Source organism: Pleuronectes platessa, chromosome 10, assembly GCF_947347685.1.
Source record: "Pleuronectes platessa chromosome 10, fPlePla1.1, whole genome shotgun sequence".
Taxonomy (NCBI): Eukaryota; Metazoa; Chordata; class Actinopteri; order Pleuronectiformes; family Pleuronectidae; genus Pleuronectes; species Pleuronectes platessa.
The window spans coordinates 2,745,777-2,771,159 of NC_070635.1; the positions used below are offsets into that span (position 1 = coordinate 2,745,777).

Below are 25,383 nucleotides of genomic sequence, written 5' to 3' on the forward strand. Positions count from 1 at the left end.
ATGTGTGGTATGCATAGCTTTTGGGTGCAATTTGGGCACCAGAGAGATGGAGAAAGAAAGAGAGGGCAAGTCTGTGTATGTCACAGGGTGTAAGAGGCGGGGGGGGGGGGGAGAGAGAGAGAGCTCAGGCTGTCTGTTCTCTCGCCCTCGCTTTGAGTCAATAGTGTTCCGGCAGCTGAGGTTCTTTATGAGGGGAACAATCTGGAGGGTCTTGTCAGAGTGCCGAGCAGCTGCTGTTTTCTGGGGAGCTTCTTTCATGAGCCACAGGCCTGGAGTGGGCTGCTGAATACAGAAGCACCCTCCCGCTCCTCCCTCCTCCTCCTCCTCCTCCTCCTCCTCCCTCAGCGCCTCCTCCTCCTCACCCGCCACCCCGACCTTCTCCAATTCCGCATCCTCTCCCCCCCCTCCCTCCAAAAACCACCCCTCGCACTGGAAGCCCTCCCGCACAATGCCAGATGAACAGTGGCACAGTGGAACATGAAGAGAGCAAGAGAGTTTTGTTATTGTGCGCTGCCCGCCGCCCCGTCACCCGGGGTACCATCCCTCACCCCGAACAATGCTTTCATGAGGTATGTGAAGATCCTTTCATAAGACACAACGCAGACGTTAAATAGAGCATTAAAACACAAGCAAACAAAATATATTGGCACCTGTGTTCACATCTTTACAACCTGATGCGCGAGTGGACTTTTCATAATATTATTTTTCCCCCAATGGATCATAATAAAAAAAAATCAACAAGCCTGATTCAGGTTAAAGTGTATTTCTCCTGAGTGGGACTTTGATTAGCAAAGCAGTGAGTTTTCATTTGCTCCCTTTGTGTGATTGTGTCAGTTAGTCAGATCAGTAACACACACGCTGCCTCCCTTCTTCACGTGCAGGCCTATGTTACCACGTTACATTCACTAGACTATACGTAACAGTATTTAAATTCTATAGCAGCAGCCGCGTGTCGCAGAGGGAGGCTGCCGTCACCCTTTGTCCCCGGCCCAGTTGTCGGTGCGGCGGGTGCAGCAGTGAACCCGCGCTGGTCGGCCTTGGGCTGGTGTTTGGCTTCAGAGTCCGACAGGCTCCTCCTGTTTAGCTGCAGTCTGAAGGCACCAGGTTCCCCGTGGTGTCCAGCTGCATGCATTTACATGTACAGCCCGACACCGGGCACTCTGTGTGGTCCCTGTGGAAAGACACACGCGGGTCAGTCTCAGAGAGAAGCCACGTGTAGACAACAAGCTGCAGATATCACAGGAGTTGGCACATTTTGGCCACAAGATTAGAGGAGGTCAGTTTCTATTCACTGAGAATTCTGAACTTATTTAGGAGCCTGTTTTTAAAAGTTCGGTTTGTAGGAATATGGCTCAAATGTCTGTATTTCTATTCAATAAGCCCACAAAGTTAAACAAACCACAAAATATAACTAAGGATATTCCTTCCACCTGACACTGCCTCAGTCTGTATTAGGTAAATACAGGGTTGACTAACTTTACTCTCACAGGTGATGCAACAATCGCCTCCAAGCAAACCAGTTTACACCAGTAAACCATACTTTTCCAGCATTTTATTTACTTTAACGTTTAAACTCTAGGGATCTCTGATTTCAAAACAATCTAAAGAGATGGATCAAGAGTTTATGTCTTCACCGCCATTCCAGAGGAAAATCTAACGGACGTGACTCAAGTGCAAATCATGTTCCTGGATGAAGTTGTTTTATTCACGTTACGCAGCTATGAGTCATGATCAGTTATGAGTGACCAATATGAGCAGTAAAAGGGAAACCAGCCGACTGGGTGACTGTGTGCTTTTCATCCGTCATCAGGTTGTTTGAGACGAGCAAAGCCTCGGCTGAAGCAGGTGTGATGCAATTTAATGGCGAACGTGAATAAAATGGGGGATTTCTCTGGGTTTAAACATTGTTGGACTCAGAGTCAACAAATATAGAACATGGGTTTAGATGTATTCAAACATTTTACTGAAGAGTTTTTAAGTATTATATATGAGAGCCGTAGATGTTCAACAGAATCACTTCACAATTATATCAGAGAGAAATGCTTTGAGAACAGCATGTGTTCACGGATCTGTAATAAATACAGGAATAACTGTTGACGATCATTTTCAGAAATCCCTTAATATCTTTGATTATAGTCAAAGGTAAAAATGTTAGTGATGGGAAGAATAAATTTCTCATATGGAGTGAAACCATATACAAAATTCTACCCGTAGTTTCTACAGGCTTCATTTTTGGGTCAGGGGCGGTTTTGGTTTCAGAATCAGAACACAGACCACAGCAGTTAACCACGTCCACATTCAAAGTGATGCACACGTGTGGGAGTCGCACCTGAACCAGCTGAGCATGTGGCCCGCGTGGCCGCCGTGGCGACAGTTGTGACACCAGGTGAACCAGTTGTTGAACTGGGCCAGTTTGTTCTCCCTCGTCAGGTCCACCTTCTCGTCCGACTTCCCTGTTCCTGAGCAAACAGAATAAATATTCATCCATGAGTCAATATTCACAATCAATACAAATCTGGCAGGTATCAGTGACATCAGAGCGATGAGACAGCTGGATTGGCTGCTGCACTGACACTCTCAGGTGAATGTGGATCAAAGTCGAGATATCCTCCCCTGCATATGTGTAGTTAGGTGTTATGGCCCCTCAAGCTGCTCAGAGAGGTTTCCTGTCAGCCGAGCATCTGTTGACACACTGGGCTCTTTACCTGGACAATTGGACACAGGCGTCCCCATGTTCATGAGGCAGAGGGCGCAGCGCGGCAGCGGCTTCCTGCAGCCGGGGCAACTCGTCACTTTGGATTTGGTGGGCGAGCCGCTGACGCCGTATTGGCTGAAGCCGCGGCCCTGGTGAGGCACCGCCGAGCAGCTGTAGGAGATGGACTTCCCGCAGAAGTTGCAGCTCACAAACACCTGCCGCCCGGGAACAAACACAAAGGTCGGGTGATAAGAGACGGCGGATATGAAGGTAGAACCAACAAGCACATGCTCACCAGCTGTCAGGATTTCATTTTTTAGGGGAGATAGAGAGATAAGAATTAGATAATACAGCAATAATCCCAGAGCGCTTAACGGTGGTTATTGGAATGTCAGGCAGTGCCAGGTTGGGTTTGCAGTGCCAGGGTTCTCATAATCACCCGTTTGTAATATGCAGTTTATAATAAAAGTATATTGAAGATAGGTTTGTGTGTCTGAAGCAATAAAGAAGAGAACTAAGTGCAAGCTTTCACTGATAAGAATTAAAAACCAGGGCTTATAGGTGCTATGTGTTTGGCTGGTTGCTGGCTCTTCTGATTGGTCGATATAAACGTCAGCTACAATAAACAGCACAAATTCCCTCTACTTTGCTATAAGGGCAGTGATATCAGACAAGAGACATCAGAGCATGAAGATCTGACAACAAACAGGAATGGAAAACTGTTTCATCAACTTAACTTATAATGACTGAGTTTATCAAGTGTTTTAAGGCTGCAACTTGTATTCATTAATAATTGTTTACGCTTGTTGTGAAATGGCACATTCCTCCGCCCAGGCCCCACAGTCTCCTTATGAAGCCACATTTAAATCTGCAAGAGCCAGGTTTCTGTTTGGAGCCGCACCAAATTGCACAGTCATAGATATCAGTCTTCGAAAATGAACCCGATTTATTTGCTGCATCAAGATCCACGAGTTATTCCCTGGGAAACCTTAGTTCATCAACAAATTGATCACTGAATTGTTTTAAAACTACAGACATTAAAAAACTCTTCCCCTGACATTGTGTACCTGGGCTAACGGTTTGGAGCTAGGGTCCAGTTTCCCTCTGTGGATGTCGAACTCCGCCCGTTTGTGCCAGAACCTCCAGGCATCCAGGAGGTTGCGGTAGTTTTCTATCCAGCATTGGACTCGAGGGTCCTTCAACACTTCCCCTGTGGATCCCTGTCAGAGGGAGAGAGAGGTTTTCTTTATGCTCAGGACGATTAAACGTATACTTACACAAAATCAATGTCTACAGCTGTAAGGAAGTTGAATTTGAAGTTTCAGGACCTTTTGTACCTGATTACAACTTGAAATTAAGACCAAACTTTCGAGGGAGATAATGATCAAAAGTTAAAATATTCTTGTTCCACTGCCTTGAGACCCGTGGTCCAAAGTTTGCTTTATAGGAACTTCCAGGCATCATCTTAAATATTCATAATTTTCAAGAAACTTATCCTCAAAGTCGAACTTCCACATGTTCACAATCTAGCAAGCAGGATGTTTAGAAAACCAGAAACAGACCAATGATGCAGCACATACCAGAACTAATAATAATTCTGGTCTGGCAGAGCTTTGTTGGTGACGTGCCTAAAAAGCAACTTTGATTTTATTTGGTAAAACTGAGTTGAAGACAGTTGAAGACTTGTTAAAGGATCTGTGGAAACCACCGGGAAACCAGTGAAGTGTAGCCTGCTTCCATAAAGCTCATCCTTCCTGCACCCATCCCTCCGGTGGAATGTGTTCATGTATATGAATGTAAATTATAGTCTTTTGCTACATAGCTGGTGGCTGCCTTGTGTACAGCATCACTACGTTCAGGAGCAGGTTAGAGAAGGACAGAATACAAAGCTTTTCAAAAGCATGTTGAAAACTAACAGAGGTTTGCTTTGTATTTTGAAAGGACACGGAAAGTATGAGCAGTTGTAAAAAATTGAGAAAATGAAGACGCATGTTTTAGTGTGAGCACAGATTCCTCCCGGGGGGGGGGGAACCGAGAGGGTTTCGAGTAATTTCCTTTAAGTTACTCAATCAACCTTCGTGTTTTGAGTCACTTCCTGCAGCTCAGTGAGGCTGTGGACTGTTGAAGTGAATTGTAAGTTCTCACTCTGCACTGCTCTCATGGGGCAGCTGGTTTCTGGTATCGTCAGTAGAGTGGTGACGGGAATGGTTTTAAATATCTCAGGATAAAAAATATATAACTAGAAAACAGACTTAGAACTGCGTCTGAGGTAAATTGTCACTTTGCTTTAGCTAACTTATAATTTCACTTAAGTTAGCACAAGTTAATTAATTGATAAATTATCCCCACACAATAAGTCAAGGTTGTTTTTTATCTTAGAATAAAAACACTCTTCTTGTTATTTGTGACTTAAATATAAGTAATATTAATTTCCTTTTGGTGCTTATGAATACTTGGGGAGAAAAAGAAATGGTCTTTTGGTGTTTTGTACCTTCAACATGCAGAAGCTGGCGGTCTGCACATCTCCCGTGTGGTCCACGTAGCTCTCCATCAGATCCACGCCATCTTTACTCAGCCCCGTCAGCAGGATGCCCTCCAGGTTCCCCGCTTCCCTCATCTCATTGGTTAGTTTGTCGATGTATCGCGGCAGCTGTAAACCACATTCCCCCCAGAGAGACTCAGTTCATCAAACACGTCAGAGGCTTCTAAGAACATTCAGGAAATGGCACAACAGGGTGTGGCCCACGTAGAATCTCAACATTACATTAACAGGAGATGAAGTTAGAAGTTTGAATGGAGTTAGAAGAGGAGTTTGTCACCTGTGTGTCGCTGAGGAACATGCAGGCGAAGGCGACTCGGTCCCGGACAGCGACACTGCTCTCGTGCTGAGACAGAGAATTCATTATTTCAGTTTTGGATTAAAGTTTGATTAAAAACGTTTAAATTTACAATGTGCTTATGATATTCAGTACATAGAACGTGAAGCTCGTAATTTAGGGTTTCTCTGCTCTGTGACCCACTTCAGCAGGAAACCAATCAGCTTCTACGGTCTATAAACGCAAAGTGTTTCAATGTTCTCATTGTGGAAACACACACGCGCTCCGCTCTGGGCAGCGGTTCATGTTCGGTGAAGTGTTTTATGACTTTCGGTGGCGATGGCGGAAAACGTAAAACACATCTGTTCCTGTGCACCTGAGGATTTGAGACCACTGGAGCATCACCTGTCTGTTCACCACTGTGTTGACAACATGTTGTATGGAGGGAAACCAAAAGGGCCCCAGTTGAGTCAAAGAAGACTTTTACTGAAAGTGTCGGATATCGTTTATTCCCATTTCACTAACTGGGTTTTAAAAAGTTGGTGATATTTGGAGTTGCAGTACCAGCACGCCGTCGTAGGCTCCGGGCTCGCTGGTGAGGAAGGCAAACATGACGCAGAGGTAAGGGTTCTTCAGCTGCAGCCTCAGAGAGCTGCACATCTCCCTCCACAGGGAGGACTTCTCATCGGTGTAGCCCGACAGAGCCATGGCTACCACGTTCAGGTTCAGGTCACCTGTGAAGAAGAAGAAGCAGAAGAAGAAGAAGCAGAAGCAGAAGAAGAAGAAGAAGAAGAAGAAGAAGAAGAAGAAGAAGAAGAAGAAGAAGAAGAAGACGGGTTTATCTACTATCTGCAGAGACTTTGTCGTAAGTAAGGAGCAGCTTCTGAGACTATTGCTCAAAGTGACCGATAAGACATCAGCCGATAAGATATCAGCCGATATATCAGTATCATAATTTTCTTTTCTCACTAATATTGGTTTCAACATCTGCCACCAAAAAATCAATATCTGTCAGAGTCTAGTTTCTATAACAGAAACACACAAGTGATATTAAGCTTCTCATCTAATTCAAACAGACAGAGAACAGGTGAAACACCCACAGGACGTATGAAATGAAATTTAACCTTTATTTCAAACTCCTCGGTTCATGAACTCAGAGCTGCTGTTTAACAGAGAAACCCCCCCGCCCTGCCCCACTGAAACTGCTGAGACCGTTTTGCTGACACACCTCCTCTAATGAGTCAGCCCATCACTCAAGCTCAGGAAACCCTCATTAGAACACACAGCTGAAAAATGTTTGACCCACATTGGTGGAATTCTTCTGAGACACAACGTGTGTAAACAGGAGGCTTCACCCGTCGCTCAGTGTGAAAAACAAGCTTCTCCTGCTGCTGACACATTTTTTAAATTCCCCAAAAATCTTTAATTTATTCGATTTTGTTTGGTTAAAAACTTGATTTTCGTCGACTGATCTTGTTACAGACAAAATTTCTTGTCAAAAAAGGTTTTTCATTTACGGCAACAAATGTTAAATATTAGAAAGAAATCAAGGAATTAAAATCACTTCATGTTGCAGACGGACATATTTCTGAGCAGTTCATGATCTGAATGACCTAAAATGATGAGACTGGTTTTTCATACGTTTCTACAGACGTCTGCAGGAACCATGACTTGACTCAAGCTATAAATAATTCTTATTTAACTTCCTCCTGAAGCAGCACGACATTATGAACCAGAACAACATGGAGGCAGATCACTGTGAAGTGTGGAACAATGGGCGAGTCGGTCACAGAGAAAAGACCATTTCAAAGTTTGTGATTATTTAAGCGGTTGGAATCTTTCCTGCTTCATTTTAAAAAGGAATTTGATTTAAGGAAATAAAACAGAACATGTGAGACGAAGCACATCACTAGTGCAAAGAAAGGTTAATAAATCTGCTCAAGATCGGTAATTTATGGTTTAAATCTGCAAAGTGCAAAACCTTTGCTGGTTTTATGTCGTCAGATATGATAATTTATTGATTCAGTTGGACTTTTGTCATAGAAAATTGCATATTTTGAGGTTTTTGACAGTTAGATTCATGCTTTTCATGTTATAGTTCTTATGCTCTCTAATATTGTGATGTTTTCTTGACCTAGAAATGGTTAATCTAGAAAAAGATCACTAGTCACAGTCCTTATTAGGTTACAATAAACCCTAATGAGTTAAATCCTCTTTCCTGTCAACACTTCAAACACACACCTGCTTCCTGTCCTCTCTGCTCACTCACCCTTCTCAGCGGTGGCGCCCTTGTTGAGGATCTGGATCGCCCGCCGGATGTCCAGGTTGAACAGAGCGACGGCGGCCGCCTGCTCCCACTCGCGCTCCAGCTCCAGCGAGCGCAGGAAGGTCTCCACGTCGATGTCGGGGCCGCGGCTGATCCACCCGCAGAGCCGCAGGGCGAGGGAGCGCTCCTCGCTGTGGTAGCGCGGCACGTCCGTCTGGCGGTCCGAGCCGCTCCAGTTCTTGCGGCTCTCTGTTGTGCCTAGAAGGACACACGGCATCACATCATATATTGCCTTGTACATTAATGTAAGACACATAAAAGGTTTCAAATGTGTCACTTTCTTACCTGAGCTGCTCTTGACGATGTTCTTGATACCAGAGTAAACAAGCGTCTGTTTGTTCCCCTGCAGCTTCAGCTCCGTGTCCTCTGCACACTGCTTCATATGTGATTCTTACAAATTAAGGAACATTGATGATGACAGATCAAGCAGCAACGTTCTAAACTGTTCAAACTGCATCAAAGGAGGAGAAATCTGTTTCCTCGGGTGAACTTTAACATAAAAACAATAACTGGGGCTGTTTAAAGAAGATTTCAATATTTTCTTTCTAGAATAAATTAGCATTGATGACTAGAAAACATGGAAAATATATGAGCTTTTGTGTAAAACTAGATAATGTAAGTTTTCACTGTAAGTTTCTAGAAATGCAGCATAAGCAGAATTGTCCTAAAGCACAAATGAGCATAGGGCTCACTAGTGAAGCCAAACCATCACAACCAGTGTCCGGTAACCAGTATATTGTTCGTATCATTCATTGAGTTGCTGCTTTACTTGGTCTTTTCCACCACTTCCTGGTCGTGAAGGATATAGAACAGGTCGAACCACAAAGACTTGAGCTGGGGGTCGCTCCCTCCGGCCAGCTGGTGATTCCTCCACACCTGCACCGTGTCGTGGCCGTACCTGGACTGAGCCCTCTGCCTCATCTTGGTGGCGATGTCTCTCTCAATCGCGCTCTCCAGTCCGTCAACGCCGTCCTCCACGCAGTCGTACAGGTGTCGGCCGCACGCCCACATGAGCGAGGTGGTGGAGCTCCACGCCAGCGAGATGCGCTCGAACACGGTGAAGTCGGTCATGACCCGGTTGGCTGCCGACACCACCACCATGCGGTTCTGGGAGGACGGGTGCCAAGCGAAGCTGCCGATCTGGCTCTCGCACGGCTGCACGCTGCGCTCGATGATGGTGGGCTCCGTCTCGTCCCCGATTGGAGTGGGCGTGTGCTGCATGTCGTACAGACGGATGATGTTGCTGTCACGGGTGAGCGTGGCCAGGAGGCCGGTTCGCGTTGGACACCAGGCCACCTGAAAACGGTATAATCAAATTAAAGATTAATGTGAGCTACATCTTCAGAATCTCACAAGAACATTACTAAATCTTCTAAAAGTAAAGAAACCTGTCTTACCTTAGAGAGGGGCTTCAGCTGCTCACTGAGCGTCAGGACGGGCTTCTCAAACTTCCTCAGATCCCAGATCGCCACCTGGCCCTCGAAGAAGGACGCCACGCGATCATGGAAGTGAGGATCCACCGTCACCCCCTGGATGGCCTTGGTGTTGACAAACGTTTTCTGGCTCGTGTTCCTCAGGTCAAATATTGCGAGGTTCCGATGCATGCCGGCCAACAGCAGCTTCGGGTCCCGGAGCAGCCAGCAGAGGGAGAGACAGGCATCGTTCTGGCCCAACTCGTAGAGTGGCTTGGTCACGACCGAGCTCGAGTCCAAGTCCACAGACGAGAGGCGGATCTTCTCAGCTGTGACACTGGCCTCCGGGGAGAACTTACTGCTGATGTCCCAGATGAGGACAGAGAAGTCGGCTCTGTGCTTGTCTAGACCAGCCGCCAGCAGGTTGCTGTCCACGGGGTTCCAGGCTAACGTGTTACACTGGCGGGCGTGCTTGGGAACAAACTCTTTCCCCACGAGCTCCTTGCATGTGGAGTTGTGGCTCTGGCCCAAGCTGGTGAGCACCACTCGGCCGTTGGCTTGGCCGACGGCGAGTAAACACTCCGGCTCGTGTTTCGGGTACCAGGCCACGCATTTCATGTACGGGGTGTCAGAGTTAATGGCGAGTAAAGTAGCAGCGGTTTCCCCGGAGAGAGGGAGCGAGCCCACCTTGGTTTCTGCGTTGCCCACGGGTCCAATGCGGTAGAGTCCCAGCTCGGAGTCGCAGATGACATATCGGTCAGGGTGGTGAGGAGACCACAGGATGTCGGGCTTTGAGCCGCTCATGGTTTAAGAAGCGGCTGGAAGGATCTCACAGGAATCGGCCTTCTGCAAACTGGGATTAGAGCAGATTGACACTTAAACACACTGATACATACTACCAGATATATATCTATAAACTACTGTTGTGACAGGTTTTCATCCCTAAAGACTATATTTAAGTGTATAAACAACTTCTGATTTAGATTTTTGGATCCTCTGTGAACTTGTGTGCTCCTCAGTTGTTGTTGTGTTCCCATCCCGGTGTGTTCATGTGCTTTGAGGTCAGAATGTGGAAAGAACATGTGTTTAGAAAGTATTAAAAACACCTCGACACATCTTTAAGGATCAGATGTGACAGGTTTGTATATAATTTAAAACATGCAGATGAACCTGTATTTGGTTAAAAGTGAGAGATGAACATTAGCAAGTGACAAAAGAGAAACATTAGACGTTAGAAGCTGCTATTTTGACCTGAGTGTAATTTATGTAAAATTGAAGTAATATCCTCACCGTGTTTACTCAATGTATAAAGCTTAATATCTAATAATGAGTGATATTGCTTTATTGCACAGGTGTGTTTAGGTTTCCTAGTTTCCTTTTACATTTTGCACAACTCGATGTCAAAGTTATCAAAGTTTTAAAACATTCACATTAAACAGATTATGATATCTGTCTGTTTGATCTACTTACTTGTCAGTTTTAGATTGAGATTTAAAACTCTAATTCAAGGACGCAGGCTGTAGATAAGCTCCAGCTGGACGTCATGAATATAAAACATCTGTATTAACTCTATTAGAAGAACAGTGTTTACCTGTGTGTACACGACACAGCCTCAGAAATTATATAAACATGTTAAAATGACATTTTCGCAGAGGCTTCTTAAACTGTTGACATTAATCTGGACATTTCCACGAGAGAAAAGTTGATTAAGGAAATTAATAAACAATCACGTGAATCCGGAGACGAGTCGTTTTTAACACTAATCCACTAAGTCGAAGTGCAGGTGAAAGTTTGTTGACATGCTAGCTCCCCGAAGCTAATGCTAAACGTTGAAGGGCGGCACAGAACGGGAGAGTTTAGCTAACTGCGGCTAAGCTAACAGCTGAGAGGGTGCATGGGGGTTCACGACAGGGAGACGGTTTGTTACTTACACACAGACACACACAGTTTGAGAGGGAGACGAGTTTCCACCGGATTCACACATGTCCGACAACTTAGAGCCAGGGTGCTGTTGTGTGTTACACCAAAACACGACCGGGCGCTCACAAGAGCACGCTGCTCAACGTTCCGCTGGCGCTTTGCAGGCAGTTTACCACCAGAGGGCGCCACAAACCACACAGGAAAATAACATTAGGAGCAGAGATTATATTATATTACATTACATTACTTACATACATACATAACATTACATCATATTATATTATATTGTATTATATTAGTAAAATAGAATAACACAAATAGAATAGAATAGAATATGTATGTAGGTATTTATTCTATATGTATTTACTATATTACGTGTTCATACATTTTTCATTTACATCTTTAAACATGTTATATGCCCAAACATTGCAGGTCTAACACAAATAAGACCAATAAAACATTAAAAGTTCTATGTGTAACGATAATGAAGAATGGTGATCCGGGATGAATATGAGGGTTTTCAAAAAGAACATGAATGAGTCACTGAATCTGTAAATCTGATCTTCTATTCATAACTCACTTTACTGTTACTACAAATTGAAATAAGGTCAGTGTGCGTGTGCAGTACGTGTGTGTGTAGTACGTGTGTGTGTGTGTGTGTGTGTGTGTGTGTACTGTACGTGGGAATCCCACTACAGCTCATCTGGTTTTCACATTAGTGGGCGAGAGTGGAACAGTAAAATATTCTCATTCGGGACTTTCTTTAACGCTCAGGATCCAAAACTGTTTCCATGAGCAGCAGCAGAACAAAACAGGGAGGTGGAATGAAAACTGTGTTAACCCCTTACAACAGGTAATCTGCTCAGGAGACTATGATGCTTCCTTTCATAGTCCTGCATCCATGAGCTTTATGATTATGATTTCTTTTTAACATTTCAGCTCCTAACTGCTGTAATTTATTGACACCAGTCCAATAATCTCCCCTCCGGGTCTGTGCACTGTCTGTGAACAGGAGAGAGACAATAAAATCCTTTCGGCCATTCATCAAGCTGAGCTGGAGCAGCGCAGAAATGTTGGAGCGGCCCCAGAGCCTCCGGCTGCACACACACAGCACATCAGCTCGTCCGAGGGTCCTCACTTCGTCTGAGTCCGGTGAGAAGGGGCCTGGTTCTGGGTCAAATGTCTCCAGAAGAGCCGCAGCTGAACAGACCACAGACACTGACTGCAGCTAAATGAGGTAAGAGATTTAATTTTGCATTCTCTGCACGGTGGGAACTCTTTATTTTAATTCTTCTGTGCTGCTTGAATAACATCTGTAATATAACTTGTCTAATAACAGCTTAGACAAGTGATTATGTCCATTAGAATGTTCTCTACATCCACAGATGCTTGTACATAAACTAAATTTCTTTACATAACAAGCTATTTAAAGGTTTTTTTAAACTTGCTCATTTGTATTTCCATATGTTAATCTGGCTTTATTTTATTCTACCAGCCTAATATTACAGTTTTTTCTGTCAAATCCATTATATCTTAGGACCATTACCTTTATTTGAGTAAATTAAAGTGTTGTCATTATGAAAGTGCCGTCTGGGTGTGGTTAATAGGAAGTGTAACAGCAGCACATAGAGTAAAACAGTTAAATCTAATGATACTGACAGATTGTTTAGCTTACATACATAACAATTTTGTTTCTGCTAGAACTGGAAATGTTGCTGAGGGGAAACCTGAGGAGCGGAGCGGGGCTTTGCCTCCTGCTGCTGACGCTCGCACACGAGGCCACGAGCCAGAGACACAAGTCAGGACGCAGGAGCAACTACAAGCTGCACAATGACGAGGGAGGACATGGTGATTCTCTATGAATGTGTTGGTGGGAAGGGGGGGGGGGGGGGGTAGTCATTGGATCCTGTGGGTGTAACAGACTCCAGGTCAGAGGATCAGACGTTACAAACAACCAGAAGTTGTACAAGTGGACTGTTTCTTAGACGTTCTGTCTTCTTCTCAGAACTTGAGAAGGAGTCACTCAGAACAGTTGGGAAGTAGCATTGAACTTCATAGTGAAAAGCTCAGGTATAGATCTGTAGTGTTCTGATGATGTTATGGTTTAGATGGTTCAGTCAAATTATAGCTCTATTATTTTCTGGAATAATGAAAGTTGTTATTTTGTGGACATCAGATTGAAGAGAAGGAGTTAAATGAAGTATTTTTGGCCTTAACGACCCCCAGTGGTAATATCAAATATGAAATTATGATTATTTACATTGTCCATTAGTCAAATGGTTATTAATCAGTTAACGAATACATATAAGTAAAAACTGTCCATCGCTCTATCTAGAGTTCAAAGTAGCAACAAACCTAAAGTCAAATATATTCAATTTGATAAATCGTGATTTACTCGACTTTCTGTAAATCTGAAAATCCATTAATTGTTTCAATGCTGCAGCATGTTGCTAGAAAAAGCTTCAAAATATTGAATATCGACAAGAAATATTAGATGTATATCAAACCAACATGGTAGCAGCACTGGTCTATAAGGACAAACTGGTAGAAACCCAGTAGAAGACATAGGTCACAGCCTTTCTCCAGATACTTGTGTCTTTGTGGACATCTATTAGACTCTGACTGAAGTGTCCTCGTCCCTCAGGCCCCTGCTCCCTGGAGGTGGTCTTCATCGTGGACAGCTCTGAGAGTGCAAAGGGCTTCCTGTTCCAGAAGCAGAAGAACTTCGTGCTGAGCTCCAGCACGCGGCTCTCCACGCTGCAGGCGGCCGGCTGGACGCTGCAGGTGCGACTGGCCGCGCTCCAGTACAGCAGCTCCGTGTCCGTGGAGCAGCGCTTCTCCACCTGGACAGACCTGGACTCGTTCCACGGGCGGGTCAGCAACATGAGCTACATCGGCCACGGCACCTACACCACGTACGCCATCACCAACGCCTCGCAGCTGCTGGTGCAGGAGACGCCGGCGGACAGCGTCAGGGTGGCGGTTCTGATGACGGACGGGGTCGACCATCCCCGCAGCCCTGACGTGATCGCAGCTGCGGCCGAGGCCAAAGGTCACGGCATCAGGTTCTTCGCGGTGGGCTTGTCGGACATCGCCCAGCAGGGTCCGAACAGCGCCAAGCTCCGGGCCGTGGCCAGCGCCCCGGCTCAGAGGTTCCTCCAGAGCCTCCTGGATCCTCAGCTGGAGGAGACGCTGCTCAGGGAGATGGTGAGTGGAGGGACAGGGTGTGTTCCTCCATAGTATTATTATTTATTATTTATTTATGATCATCCTGCAATGGAAAAGATAATAATCCTTATGTCTGAGCCTTTGTCTATAAATCTGTGATAAACTTTGATAGTTTCTTTCCTCCAAGTTTAATGGAAATCTTTTACAATATTTTTTCCATAATCCTGCTGACAAACATACCAAATAGAATATCCCTCAGTAGAGCACATGTGTTCAGGCCCCTTATGAAACATCATTTAACTTCACTAGATCCAGTTTTTATTTGGATCTGCACTAAATTGCACACACTCATAAATATCAGTCCCTTAAATAAGCCTTTTTTCCTCAAGACACAATATATATATAAGAAATCAATGAAAATGTTAAAAAACACCTTATCTCACAATGTTAAAAGAAGAATAAAACAATCGACCCCCAGATCCGGATCTGCACCAAATGTTAATGAGCTTTTCCCAGACCCTGCTGAAAGACAGACAAACGATGCAGAAGAAAACCTCCTTGGCCGAGGTTATCAAATCTAAAAAGTTGAAATATCTTGATAATTGCTTGTTTCTCATTTTAAGCAGACGCTGACCACCACAGGCAGATGAAGCCTCTAAAAGATTGATGATAGATCGTCATCTAGAAACTGCTTCATTGATTCTGAACCACGTGTCCAAGATGCTCTAGAGTCTTAAGCCTTGAATCATAATTATATTTCACAATCTGACAAATCCCTGATGACAGCAGCTGTTGTTTGCTTGGATTTAAAACCATGTTCACTTCTCCTCGGCCCCTCCCGGGTTGAGAAGAACCAATCATCAGTGACAGAAGCGTCTCCTTCAGGGTCTCTGCTCTCTGTCCTCACATTGGGGTCAATCCCCCTGTCACAGAGTCATGTCTGCTTTCGGGGGGGCTTTTCGGGGGGGGCTTTCCTGCCTCCTTTGCATTTTCCACAATCGCCGAAATGTCAAATGTCTGCAGAGGGTCAGTGCGACTGGAATTCCTTTCCAGAATCCTGCTTTCCAGAAATGTGTGACGCTGCACACTCACTCACAGACTGGATGTGTCAAAAGGCAACATCAACTACACAAAAAACTATATTTTAAAAACAGTTCCTTTTTTTTTCTGTCTCTTAATGACTTTTATTGAATCTGTCATTAATCTGAGAATGTGTGATTTTGTTTTTCCAGGCCACAGTCGTGTCAGAAGGAGTAAGTCCGTCTAATACATTTAACATTTACATAAACTCTAATGAATGAGTGTGAATTGTTGTTGTGCTGACTTTGTGTTTCTCTGTGTCAGTGTCCACAAACCCAGGTGTGTTTGTGTGAGAGAGGAGAGACTGGCTCTCCTGGAAGTCCGGTGAGTTTTTCAGAAATCATGCAAAAACTACAATCATTTCCCAGATTAGAAGATTCATAACGAACATAAACAGAACCATCTCGTCTTAAAGCTTCCAACCGAGACACAACCTGAACTTGACTTTGTAATTCCAGGGTAGAAAAGGAGACCCCGGCTCCAAGGGGCCATCCGGCATCAAAGGAGCGAGGGTGAGTCGACACGCAAACAAACACAAAGAGACCAAAAGCTTTGTGTTGGATTCTGTTTGCAGCTCTTTGTAAACCGGTGTCTCGTCCTCAGGGGGAGTCCGGACTGAGCGGTCGACCAGGAAGTGACGGCCCAGAGGTGAAAGTCTCTTTCTTCTCTTTCGCAAAGATACGATGATGTTTCAGCAGATTGTTAAAGGTGTTTTCTCCTCCTCAGGGTCGTTCAGGGTTCAAGGGCAATAAGGTGAGAATCGCCTCCAGCAACACGTTTATATAAAGTGATAAAAGCGTAGAAAATCTGTTTATGATCACGTTTTGTGTTACAGGGCGAGAGAGGAGACTGTGGCACTCCAGGGACAAAGGGTGACGCTGTATGATCGCTAGTAACTAAGATATGAATTAATAAATATCACAGACTATTAACCTCGTAATAAAATAAGCTTCATCTTGCAGGGACCCGAGGGACTTCCAGGACCACGAGGCTCACATGGAGAACAGGTAGAGTGTCATTTTTCAGAAACAATTAAGGTTATTATCGTCTTTTATGATCATTTTATGGGCTAAATGCTAAATACACAACATCGTTTTGATTAGTGGAGACACGTGTACGAAATTTAATGAGAAAAAACATAAAAAATCATGTTTTTTCTCATTAAAAAGAGACGATGTATCAGAACTTCCTTTTAATATCTCAAAGTCAGCTTGATTACTATTAGCAATTCAAACTGTGGTTCAGGCAGAAATATGGTAAATAACCATTTGCTGGATTGTTGGTAAATTGTTCATGGTACCAGAGGATGAATCTTAACAACTTTCACATTTGTGATTTTGAGTGATATTAAAAGTTTTAAATTCCAGATATTTGATTTCCAGTCACTTCCAGCCGTCCTCCCTCACATACGTGACACTATACAACACATGTCCAGATCACAGAGTCCGTTCACGGGCCAATATGAAAAATGGAAGTGGAATTTGTCTCTTATTCAGCTGTGCACTAATGGAATGTGAATATTGGATTATGGGTAATCCTGATACTCATGTGGCTATTGGAGGCAGTGAATCCAGGCTTGCAGGATATTATTCTTTTGCAGGAGCAGACTTTGTGTGGGTGGATTAGCGCGGCGACCTGGACCGCCCAACTCTTCCTCCTCTGTGTCACTGGCACAGTGTCAGAATACAGCCTGAGAATCAAAGAACATGAAAGACGTGAATGTTCCTGTTAAACCTGTTGTAGTTTACACTCAGTTGTGTTGCACTGGTTTGGACCAAAGTCGTACAGCTGCATTTTTTTCATACCCGATGATATTTATAATATATGTTGCTCCTGGATATCCAACAGATATAGAAATGTTATGATTGAGTTTAAATTTGTCTTGCAGGGTTCACTGGGACCAGCAGGAGACTCAGGTCCTGAGGGACCAACGGGACCTAAAGTAAGTTTCCCCAAAAGATTTAAACATTTAAATAAGGGAGATTTTCAGGTCTGTTTTATGTCAAATGGCTTAAATTGTAAACTGCACAAAACCTCATAACACTGAGATAAAGTCAACATACATTTAATACGAGAACAGTCAGTTACTGCTGCAGAAACTGAGTTATTGTGATTCTCACGGGTTCTGGCTAAAGTTTCTTAGCATGAAGACTGAAAGCAGGGGAAGGATTTCTTAAACGCACTAATTGAAATGTTCTACAGTTTACGGAACATTCAGAAAAAGCAGGTTATTATGAATTACTTTTTTTATTTTTTGTCAGAATGATTCTCTTCATTTTTCTTCATTCACACGCAGCTCTTCTCAAACCCATTCCCAGACAACATCTGTGAATTTAATCCAAACATAAAAACGACCTTTAAAATGTGCCCAAGGTCAATAAGATGCCGAAGTGTCTCCGTCTCCACAGAGCGGCTCTGCTGCTTCTTAACAAAGACGCCTTTATACAGAGGAAATGAAATTTGATTTATATCACTGTCAGGAAAAGTTCCCACATTAATCAAGTTCGAGTTTAAAATAAGGAACAAAGTTTCTTAAAGGATTAAAAGGTTGATTCAAGGCTAAACTGCCATTTAGACAAAGTTTTTTATCAGCCGTCACTAAAATACTCTAAAGGCTGAAAAATAATTTCATGAAGTTTGAGTTTTTCACATTAATTTTGTCAGCATTTTCAAATATTTGGTTGACTGAGGGTTATTTAACCAGTGGAGAAAATGTGGATGTTGCATGAAGAACATATGTGAATAGATGTCAACCTATACTGCTGTTACTTTATGATGTGGATGAATGGGACTCGGGTGGTGGCTGTAAATCTCTGTTTATTATAAATCATGTAAAAAGACTAGTGTGGCCCATATATCCAAAAGCAAATGTTTATGTCAACTAGTTTGCTGATGACTCTGCTCTTATCTCTCATGAGGAATAAATATGACTCAGACATATGATCTTATTATTCCCTGTTTTATGAAAACCTAAACTTGTGTATTTGTTTCAGGGAGACAGAGGATTCATGGGAGTTCCTGGAGCACCGGGGGAAAGAGGGATTGGATTCCCTGGATCAAAGGTAACGCTTTTATTTTACTAGTAGTAGTAGTATTTTTGCTTTTAACTGTAAATAATACAATTTACAGTTAAATAATCTTCCTCAAATCAAATAATTTGTCCGCTATCTAATATTTTCAATCCAAATGACTCAAAAACAGTTTATCATTGGATCATTTGAAAATTAAAGATTTTTATTTTGAAATATTTGACAATTTCTCTTACAGCAAGATAATAAAAAATACCAAAAAGGGCCAGCTGTTAAATTGTTAGACTGTCAAGTGTTTATAGTTGATAAATATATGTGATGCTTACAGGGTGAAAAAGGAATCGATGGAAGACCAGGTCCTACAGGTCGTGTCGGGATCGGAGAACCAGGACTACCAGTGAGTGGGTCTGGTGTGTTTGAAATAAAACCCAGTAGATACAGATATAAAACATCTGTCTGCTTTGTCCCAGGGTCCTCAAGGACCATCTGGAGCACAAGGAAACCCTGGACCACCTGGAGAGGGGTTCACGGGACCAAAGGTGAGTCGGGTCTCAAATAAACATTTATGTGACATAGGATGTGATGTAATATGATCCGACATAACAACCTTTAACACCTGTATCCTAAGTTTCATCTCTGAATGTTGTCTGCCGATGACAAACAGGACATTTGTACATTTTGAAATATGTTTGAAACTGAGATGTGTGTTCACTGTCATTGTTTTCAGGGGGATCGAGGACATCAGGGTCCCAGAGGCGTCCGTGGGCTTCCTGGAGCTGGGGTCAAAGGTGATATGGTAAATATACTCATCCAGTATTGGTTCACCTGCTCATTCATATAATCCTTCAGTGAGCCAATCAGGTGGCAGCATTGTGACCCATACCATCCTTTAGATACTGGTCAGGAGCTTCAGTTAATCTTCAAATATCAAGATAAGAAAACAATATTGATCCTGAGAGGAAACAGAGGTTGGTCGATGTCTGATCCACTGACATGGAGGGGGCAGGGTTTATTACCTGTTCTGCAGCCCGCCACTAGGAGGCAATAGAGAGGATTTGGCTTCACCTTTGTTAGCCGTCATATGATCCATCTTTATTTACAGTCGATGGTTTTATTCACTGCTTCCGATGCCGCAACATTTTCGAATTTATCTTCTGGTTCATTTGTATTTTTTAAAACGTTTATGAATCTGTTCTCAGGGCGGCCGCGGACCTCCTGGGATTCCAGGTCCACTCGGGGCTTCTGGTTCAGGACCTCAAGGAGAAAAGGTAAAACCTGGATGAGCTCGCGTCAGAGTGCTCAGTGCGGAACTGACAGAACGGTTCAATCGGGTTAGAAAAAGAACGAAACGATTCAACTTCAGCTTCATCTTCCTTCTCTCAGGGGGATCAAGGCCCAGTTGGACCCACAGGACCCAGAGGAGCTCCAGGTATCGGAATAACAGGACCTAAGGTAACGCATGAGGAGGGTGGTGTCTATTAACTGGTGATTTTATCGTCTGAGAGCAGATTCTGTGATTGACTTTCAGCTGATTCTCTGTCTGATTGCCTCCAAATTGCTTTGAATATTTTATTTCATAAATACGAGGGTGAAACTCGGCCGAACTGTCAATCAAACACCAGCGAGTTTGAATCAGAGTCTCAGTCACAGAGAAAAAGAAAGAGGAGATGAACGTGTCTGTGTGAACGTTGTCTTCAGGGGATTCAGGGAGTGACGGGTGAACCTGGTCTGCCGGGCGAGAGAGGAGTGGGACAACCAGGACCGAAGGTAAGAGACCAGAGCACCACTGTTCACAAGAGGACGTCACTTCAGAGGATTGTTTGGCATCATGGGAAATACACAAGAACCTTAAAGTCCCCACAACCCTAGAAAAAGTCTTAGTACGTCTTTTTAATAATGTAAAATCAAAGGTAATTCATCAGTTTTGTCTGTAAAATGTTTTGGAAATGATCGATAAGCAGACGTTTAGATGAAGCTCTCATCCAGACTAGAGACACAATCAGAGCCTGAATCTCTGGAACATTCCACTGAGATCCTGCAGGGACCATTTGAGAACTTTCATTCAGAGATTTATATCATTCTTCATCAGGGTGACCCGGGGGCAGAGGGGGTGGCAGGTATACCAGGTCAACTAGGAGAGGATGGAGCCCCGGGACAAAAGGTAACATCATCCTTTAAAACCAGTTTCTCTCTCTTAAATAATAAAATATATAAATACATACATATTTCTTACCAGTCTGCTCCACTGACTTCTTTTCCACTGATGGCAGGGGGACCTCGGGCTACCGGGCCTCAGGGGACCTGACGGGGCTCCGGGTAAAGGGGCTCCTGGAAACAAGGTGACAGAAAAATATATATTCAAAGACAATTATTTTGAGTTTACACATAATAATCATGAGAAAGTTGAACTCAAAGTTGTTGCTTCAGATCTGGAGATTATGTTGTTTTGCAGGGCGACCGAGGGGACCGGGGGAGCAGAGGTCCGTCAGGTGCAGTCGGGCCGGTGGGGCCGATGGGGCCAAAGGTTTGAATCCTTTCACACAGTATCTAAGAAGTGAAGTGATTGAGTGAGTTTAGGACTAAATTGTATTTTATATTTTTCCTGTCTGGTGATTTTGGATTGTTTTCCAGGGGGAACCAGGAATAATTGGGAGAGCAGGTTCGACTGGAGCTCCAGGTAGAGGGATACCTGGAGCCAAGGTGAGGGCATCAGAAACAACACGACTTCAACTGACAAACAGCAACTAGGTTTGGTTAATTGATCTACTTTATTTGCTCTGCCAGGGAGAGCCGGGTCCACAGGGTCCAGCCGGAGCTTTGGGAGAACCAGGGATCGGTTTGACTGGACCTAAGGTGAGTGTCCAGCCTCGTTCAGGTGTGAACAGGGCCCCAGATTCCCTGATGGTGAATAGTAAGTGTTGTGTTGTGGTCTGCAGGGCGACAGAGGAACACCAGGACCTGCTGGTTCCCCTGGATTCAACAGTGAAGGCTTCCCTGGTCCTCCAGTGAGTATCAACCCACAGTTCAGCCACCTTCATCACTTTAAATCTCATCATCACCACTTAGTCATCTTTTAAACTGGGTCTCAGGGACTTCCGGGGCCTCCTGGGTTGATAGGAGAGGCCGGACAGGAGGGGGTTGGCTTACCAGGACAAAAGGTCAGAAAAACATAATTAAATGTGACATTCTATTTGTGTATTTTTTCGTCTGTCCGAGGTGATATTATCATTTTTGAGATATGAACAATCATATTTAAACATTATGTCCAGGGTGACAGAGGACTGCCGGGACCCTCTGGACCTGCAGGGCTTCCAGGAATCGGTTTGATTGGTCCTAAGGTAACGTGTCCTCAAAAAACAACGACATGCATGTAACACGTTAAAAAATCATACATGCAAAATCTGTGAAATCCTCCGAGTTTTTTTCTTTACTGCAGGGTTCAGTCGGTCAAATGGGACAAACAGGTCCACAGGGGTTAACTGGAGAGGGCGTTCAAGGACCAAAGGTACGGCTGTCCCCTCTAAAGGACAGAAGATATGACCTCTGACCTCTGTTGGTTTCATCTTGTTTTATAAGTTCTCTGTAACGTGGTCTCTGCTCGATGTTTCCAGGGGGAGCTTGGATTTCAGGGGGTCCCCGGCCCCAGAGGTCCTACTGGACTCGGTTTGCAGGGGAGCAAGGTAACAAAAATATTAATAAGTGATAAATATTATTATTATTTTCAACTCGAACTGAACTTAACTGGTTATTTGGGTTTGTGTGGATCTACAGGGACTTTTAAAATGTAGGATGACATGATTTCTGTTCTCTTCCCTCCTCAGGGGGACCGAGGCCTCCGAGGTGAGAAGGGCAGAGGGGGAGACAGAGGAAAAGCTGGAGAACCAGGAACCATCGGACCTGTGGTACTGGATTTTGAGAAATTTCTATCATTGTTTTATATATTGTAAATGGCATTTGAAACACCAGGTATGAACAGTGCAGTCATCTCAGCCGGCGTCTCAGAGGAAACCACTTCTCTAACACACTCATGTGATGAATTTCAAAGTCAATATGTCATAAATAACTTGTTCTGTCACATCACAGGGCCGAGCAGGACAGAAGGGAGAAGCTGGACTTACAGTAAGTGTCAGGCATCGCTCATGAAGCTGAGAGAGTGTGGAAACAATCGATTGATGTAAAAATACTTCTTAAATATTAAAATGTACTTATTTAGACTCATTTGGACTCAGCCTCAAAAACAGATATGATGCTCTTACCTTAGTTTCTGGTATTATGGATTTATTAATCAGTTTGGAGAATATTAATATACGCTGCAGCCTTAAAATATAAATCAGTGATAAACCAGCTCTGAAAATATTACATTTTCCGTCTTTCACAGAGGGAAGAAGTCGTCAGAATAGTGAGATCCATCTGCAGTAAGTCATCAATCAGAAGAAAATCAATGCTGCTACTGAAGTTAAACATCTTCTCATATTTAAATCTTTAATTCTCAGTTTTAAAAAGTGATAATAAACTGCGTCTGGATCTCAGGTTGTGGAGTGACCTGCCGTCAAACCCCCCTGGAGCTGGTCTTTGTGATTGACAGCTCAGAGAGCGTCGGCCCGGACAACTTCAACGTGATTAAAGACTTCGTGAACGCCCTGATCGACCGGGCCTCGGTCGGCCGGGACACCACGCGGGTCGGCGTGGTCCTCTACAGCCACATCACCACGGTGGTGGTCGGCCTGGAGCAGGTGGCCACCCCCGACCAGGTCAAGTCCGCGGTGCGTTCAATGACCTACATGGGCGAGGGCACCTTCACCGGCAGCGCCATCCAGCAGGCCAACCAGGTGTTCAGGGGGGCGCGGGCCGGCGTGAGGAAGGTGGCCATCGTCATCACGGACGGTCAGGCCGATAAGAGGGACTCGGTCCAGCTGGAGACGGCCGTGGCCGAAGCTCAGGGGAGCAACATCGAGACGTTTGTGGTCGGGGTGGTGAACCAGAGCGACCCTCTGTACGAGGAGTTCAGGAAGGAGCTGAACCTCATGGCCTCCGACCCCGACAGCGACCACGTGTACCTGATCGACGAATTCAAAACTCTGCCAGGTGACAACTCCAATCACTGTTTAACCATTCAAATGAAACTCAATTTATCATATCAGCTTCAACCACCACCCACGTTCATCTGTATGTTCACCATCACGTTCTCCTGGTGCTTCAGCTCTTGAGACGAAACTGCTGAGTCGTATCTGTGAACGAGGAGAGAGACATTTGTTCAGCTCCATCCCGAGCTCCGGAAATCCCCCGGGAGTCCCTGAGACGTCCGGTAACGTCCGGGAGCCCCCGTACAGGACGGACACGGACACGCCCACCTTCACAGGAGACTCCAGGAGGGTTCAGATGGTGGTGAGGAGAAAACTTGTTTTAAAACAACTTAATATAACCTTATTAACCTTAAAGTAACACTATGTAACTTATACTGAACAGCGCCCTCTACAGATACAAGGGGTGATGGTGGATAACACTCTAGATCACCGGCTTCTCTGTTTTCTTCATATTTTTGAAGTTTCCTGCTGAATATTGGAGATAAACTCTGGTTTTTAATAACTTCTGAGTCTTTTTACCTGATCCACAGTTCAGCTTCGATCTTCAACTCGCTGCAGCTGATTCTGAATCTGTGACTCTCGGTCAGTTCTTCTCACAGGAGATGGAACCTACTCACCAGAGTCACACAGAACAGATGTTCAGGGAGAGAAGGAGGAAACTTTCTCCATGTTCACTCTCGTTCAACCATCAAATTAATATTGAGTCTGCTGTTTTACGATAATAAAGGGACATAGATCACATCTCGTCTGTTCAGTGGATTAAAAGCCTCCCTCCTCTGTTCCAGCCCGGCGCTCCCGGCTCTCAGCTCGACAGAGAAGCCGTCTCTCCTCAGAGACCCAAGCCGGACGCCAGAACCCCCACTGACACCCAGAGGTTTCCCTTCTTCGACTGGGAGCCTTTCAGACCAGTGACAGATGGGAAGAAACCCTCAACCCACATGGAGACGAACGGAGCCGCCGGGCCAGCCGGTCCCACTGTGAAGGCCCCGCCCGAGGAGAAGATGGCACCGCCGTCACCACAGCCCCCCCCGCTGGTGACCTCCGACACAGGCTTACCTGGTAAATACTGACAGAGGCGTGGGGATGTTTGATTTCAACACTCACTCTTATTTCTAAGTTTGACATTCAATTTGCTGTCGTCTCCAGCGGCGCGGTGCCTCCAGGTCCTGGACCCGGGCCCGTGTCGAGACTACGTGGTCAGGTGGTACTACGACCCCAACGGCAACTCCTGTTCCCAGTTCTGGTTCGGAGGTTGTGTGGGAAACAGGAACCAGTTTGAGAGCGAGAGGAGCTGCAAAGAAACCTGCGTGAAGGTCTGACCACCGACCACTGACGCTCAGAGGAGACTCGAACCAAGTTCCCTGCAGCTTCGGAGCCTCAGTGTCTTTTATTGCAGCTACTTTGACAAAGATAGAGATCGAACAGTTTCAGTTTTGTTCCACTTGTGTGTTGTAAAGATTTTTTTGTGTATGTTAAACATCTGTAAAGTTAAAAGGCCCAGGTCTTAAATGTTAAAGGGACAGAAAGCACAGCTCTAACCCTAACCCTAAAGAGACAGAGGCTGAAAAGAGGAGCTGCAGCGATGAGTCTGAGGAAAAATATGTTTTCTGAACATTAGAGCATTTAAACATGATCAAATGATAACACTGATGAAGATCATGAACCTAAATATGAGTTAAATATGTCACCTTTAAACAAAATGTGCCAAAGATCACGTTTTCGTTTTTAAATTGTTTTGTTTTCCTGTTGCTCAGATGGATTTTTGTATCAATAGTGTGAACAAGTTAATGTGTTGACTAGTTGTGTAAAATAAACCAAAACTCTTTTAACCACTAACATTTCTATTTGGAAGA

At 44.4% G+C, this 25,383-nt stretch overlaps 2 protein-coding genes across 2 annotated transcripts; one reads left to right on the forward strand and one right to left on the reverse strand.

Annotated features, from left to right (window-relative positions):
* Window positions 1-640: 640 nt before the first annotated feature.
* mios (missing oocyte, meiosis regulator, homolog (Drosophila)) lies at window positions 641-11,306 on the reverse strand. The gene is made up of 12 exons (XM_053432601.1): window positions 11,181-11,306; window positions 9,235-10,102; window positions 8,644-9,133; window positions 8,123-8,221; window positions 7,781-8,035; window positions 6,076-6,245; window positions 5,515-5,580; window positions 5,187-5,345; window positions 3,763-3,915; window positions 2,706-2,910; window positions 2,330-2,459; window positions 641-1,171 (listed from the first exon to the last, which is right to left on the reverse strand). Exons 2-12 carry the CDS (start codon window positions 10,051-10,053, stop codon window positions 1,081-1,083), a joined length of 2,637 nt encoding a protein of 878 aa, XP_053288576.1. The 5' UTR covers window positions 10,054-10,102; window positions 11,181-11,306; the 3' UTR covers window positions 641-1,080.
* Window positions 11,307-12,878: 1,572 nt separating this feature from the next.
* On the forward strand, window positions 12,879-24,849 carry col28a1b (collagen, type XXVIII, alpha 1b). The gene is made up of 34 exons (XM_053432956.1): window positions 12,879-13,017; window positions 13,814-14,376; window positions 15,570-15,590; window positions 15,682-15,741; window positions 15,876-15,929; window positions 16,021-16,065; window positions 16,144-16,170; window positions 16,253-16,297; window positions 16,380-16,424; window positions 17,306-17,359; window positions 18,411-18,479; window positions 18,775-18,843; window positions 18,917-18,985; window positions 19,174-19,242; window positions 19,646-19,714; window positions 19,830-19,898; window positions 20,145-20,213; window positions 20,536-20,607; window positions 20,717-20,785; window positions 20,899-20,970; window positions 21,078-21,146; window positions 21,231-21,299; window positions 21,383-21,451; window positions 21,536-21,604; window positions 21,716-21,784; window positions 21,883-21,951; window positions 22,058-22,126; window positions 22,268-22,348; window positions 22,530-22,565; window positions 22,825-22,861; window positions 22,977-23,531; window positions 23,647-23,831; window positions 24,316-24,589; window positions 24,677-24,849. The coding sequence occupies exons 1-34, from the start codon at window positions 12,879-12,881 to the stop codon at window positions 24,847-24,849; spliced, it is 3,573 nt and encodes a 1,190-aa protein (XP_053288931.1).
* The last annotated feature ends 534 nt before the right edge of the window (window positions 24,850-25,383 follow it).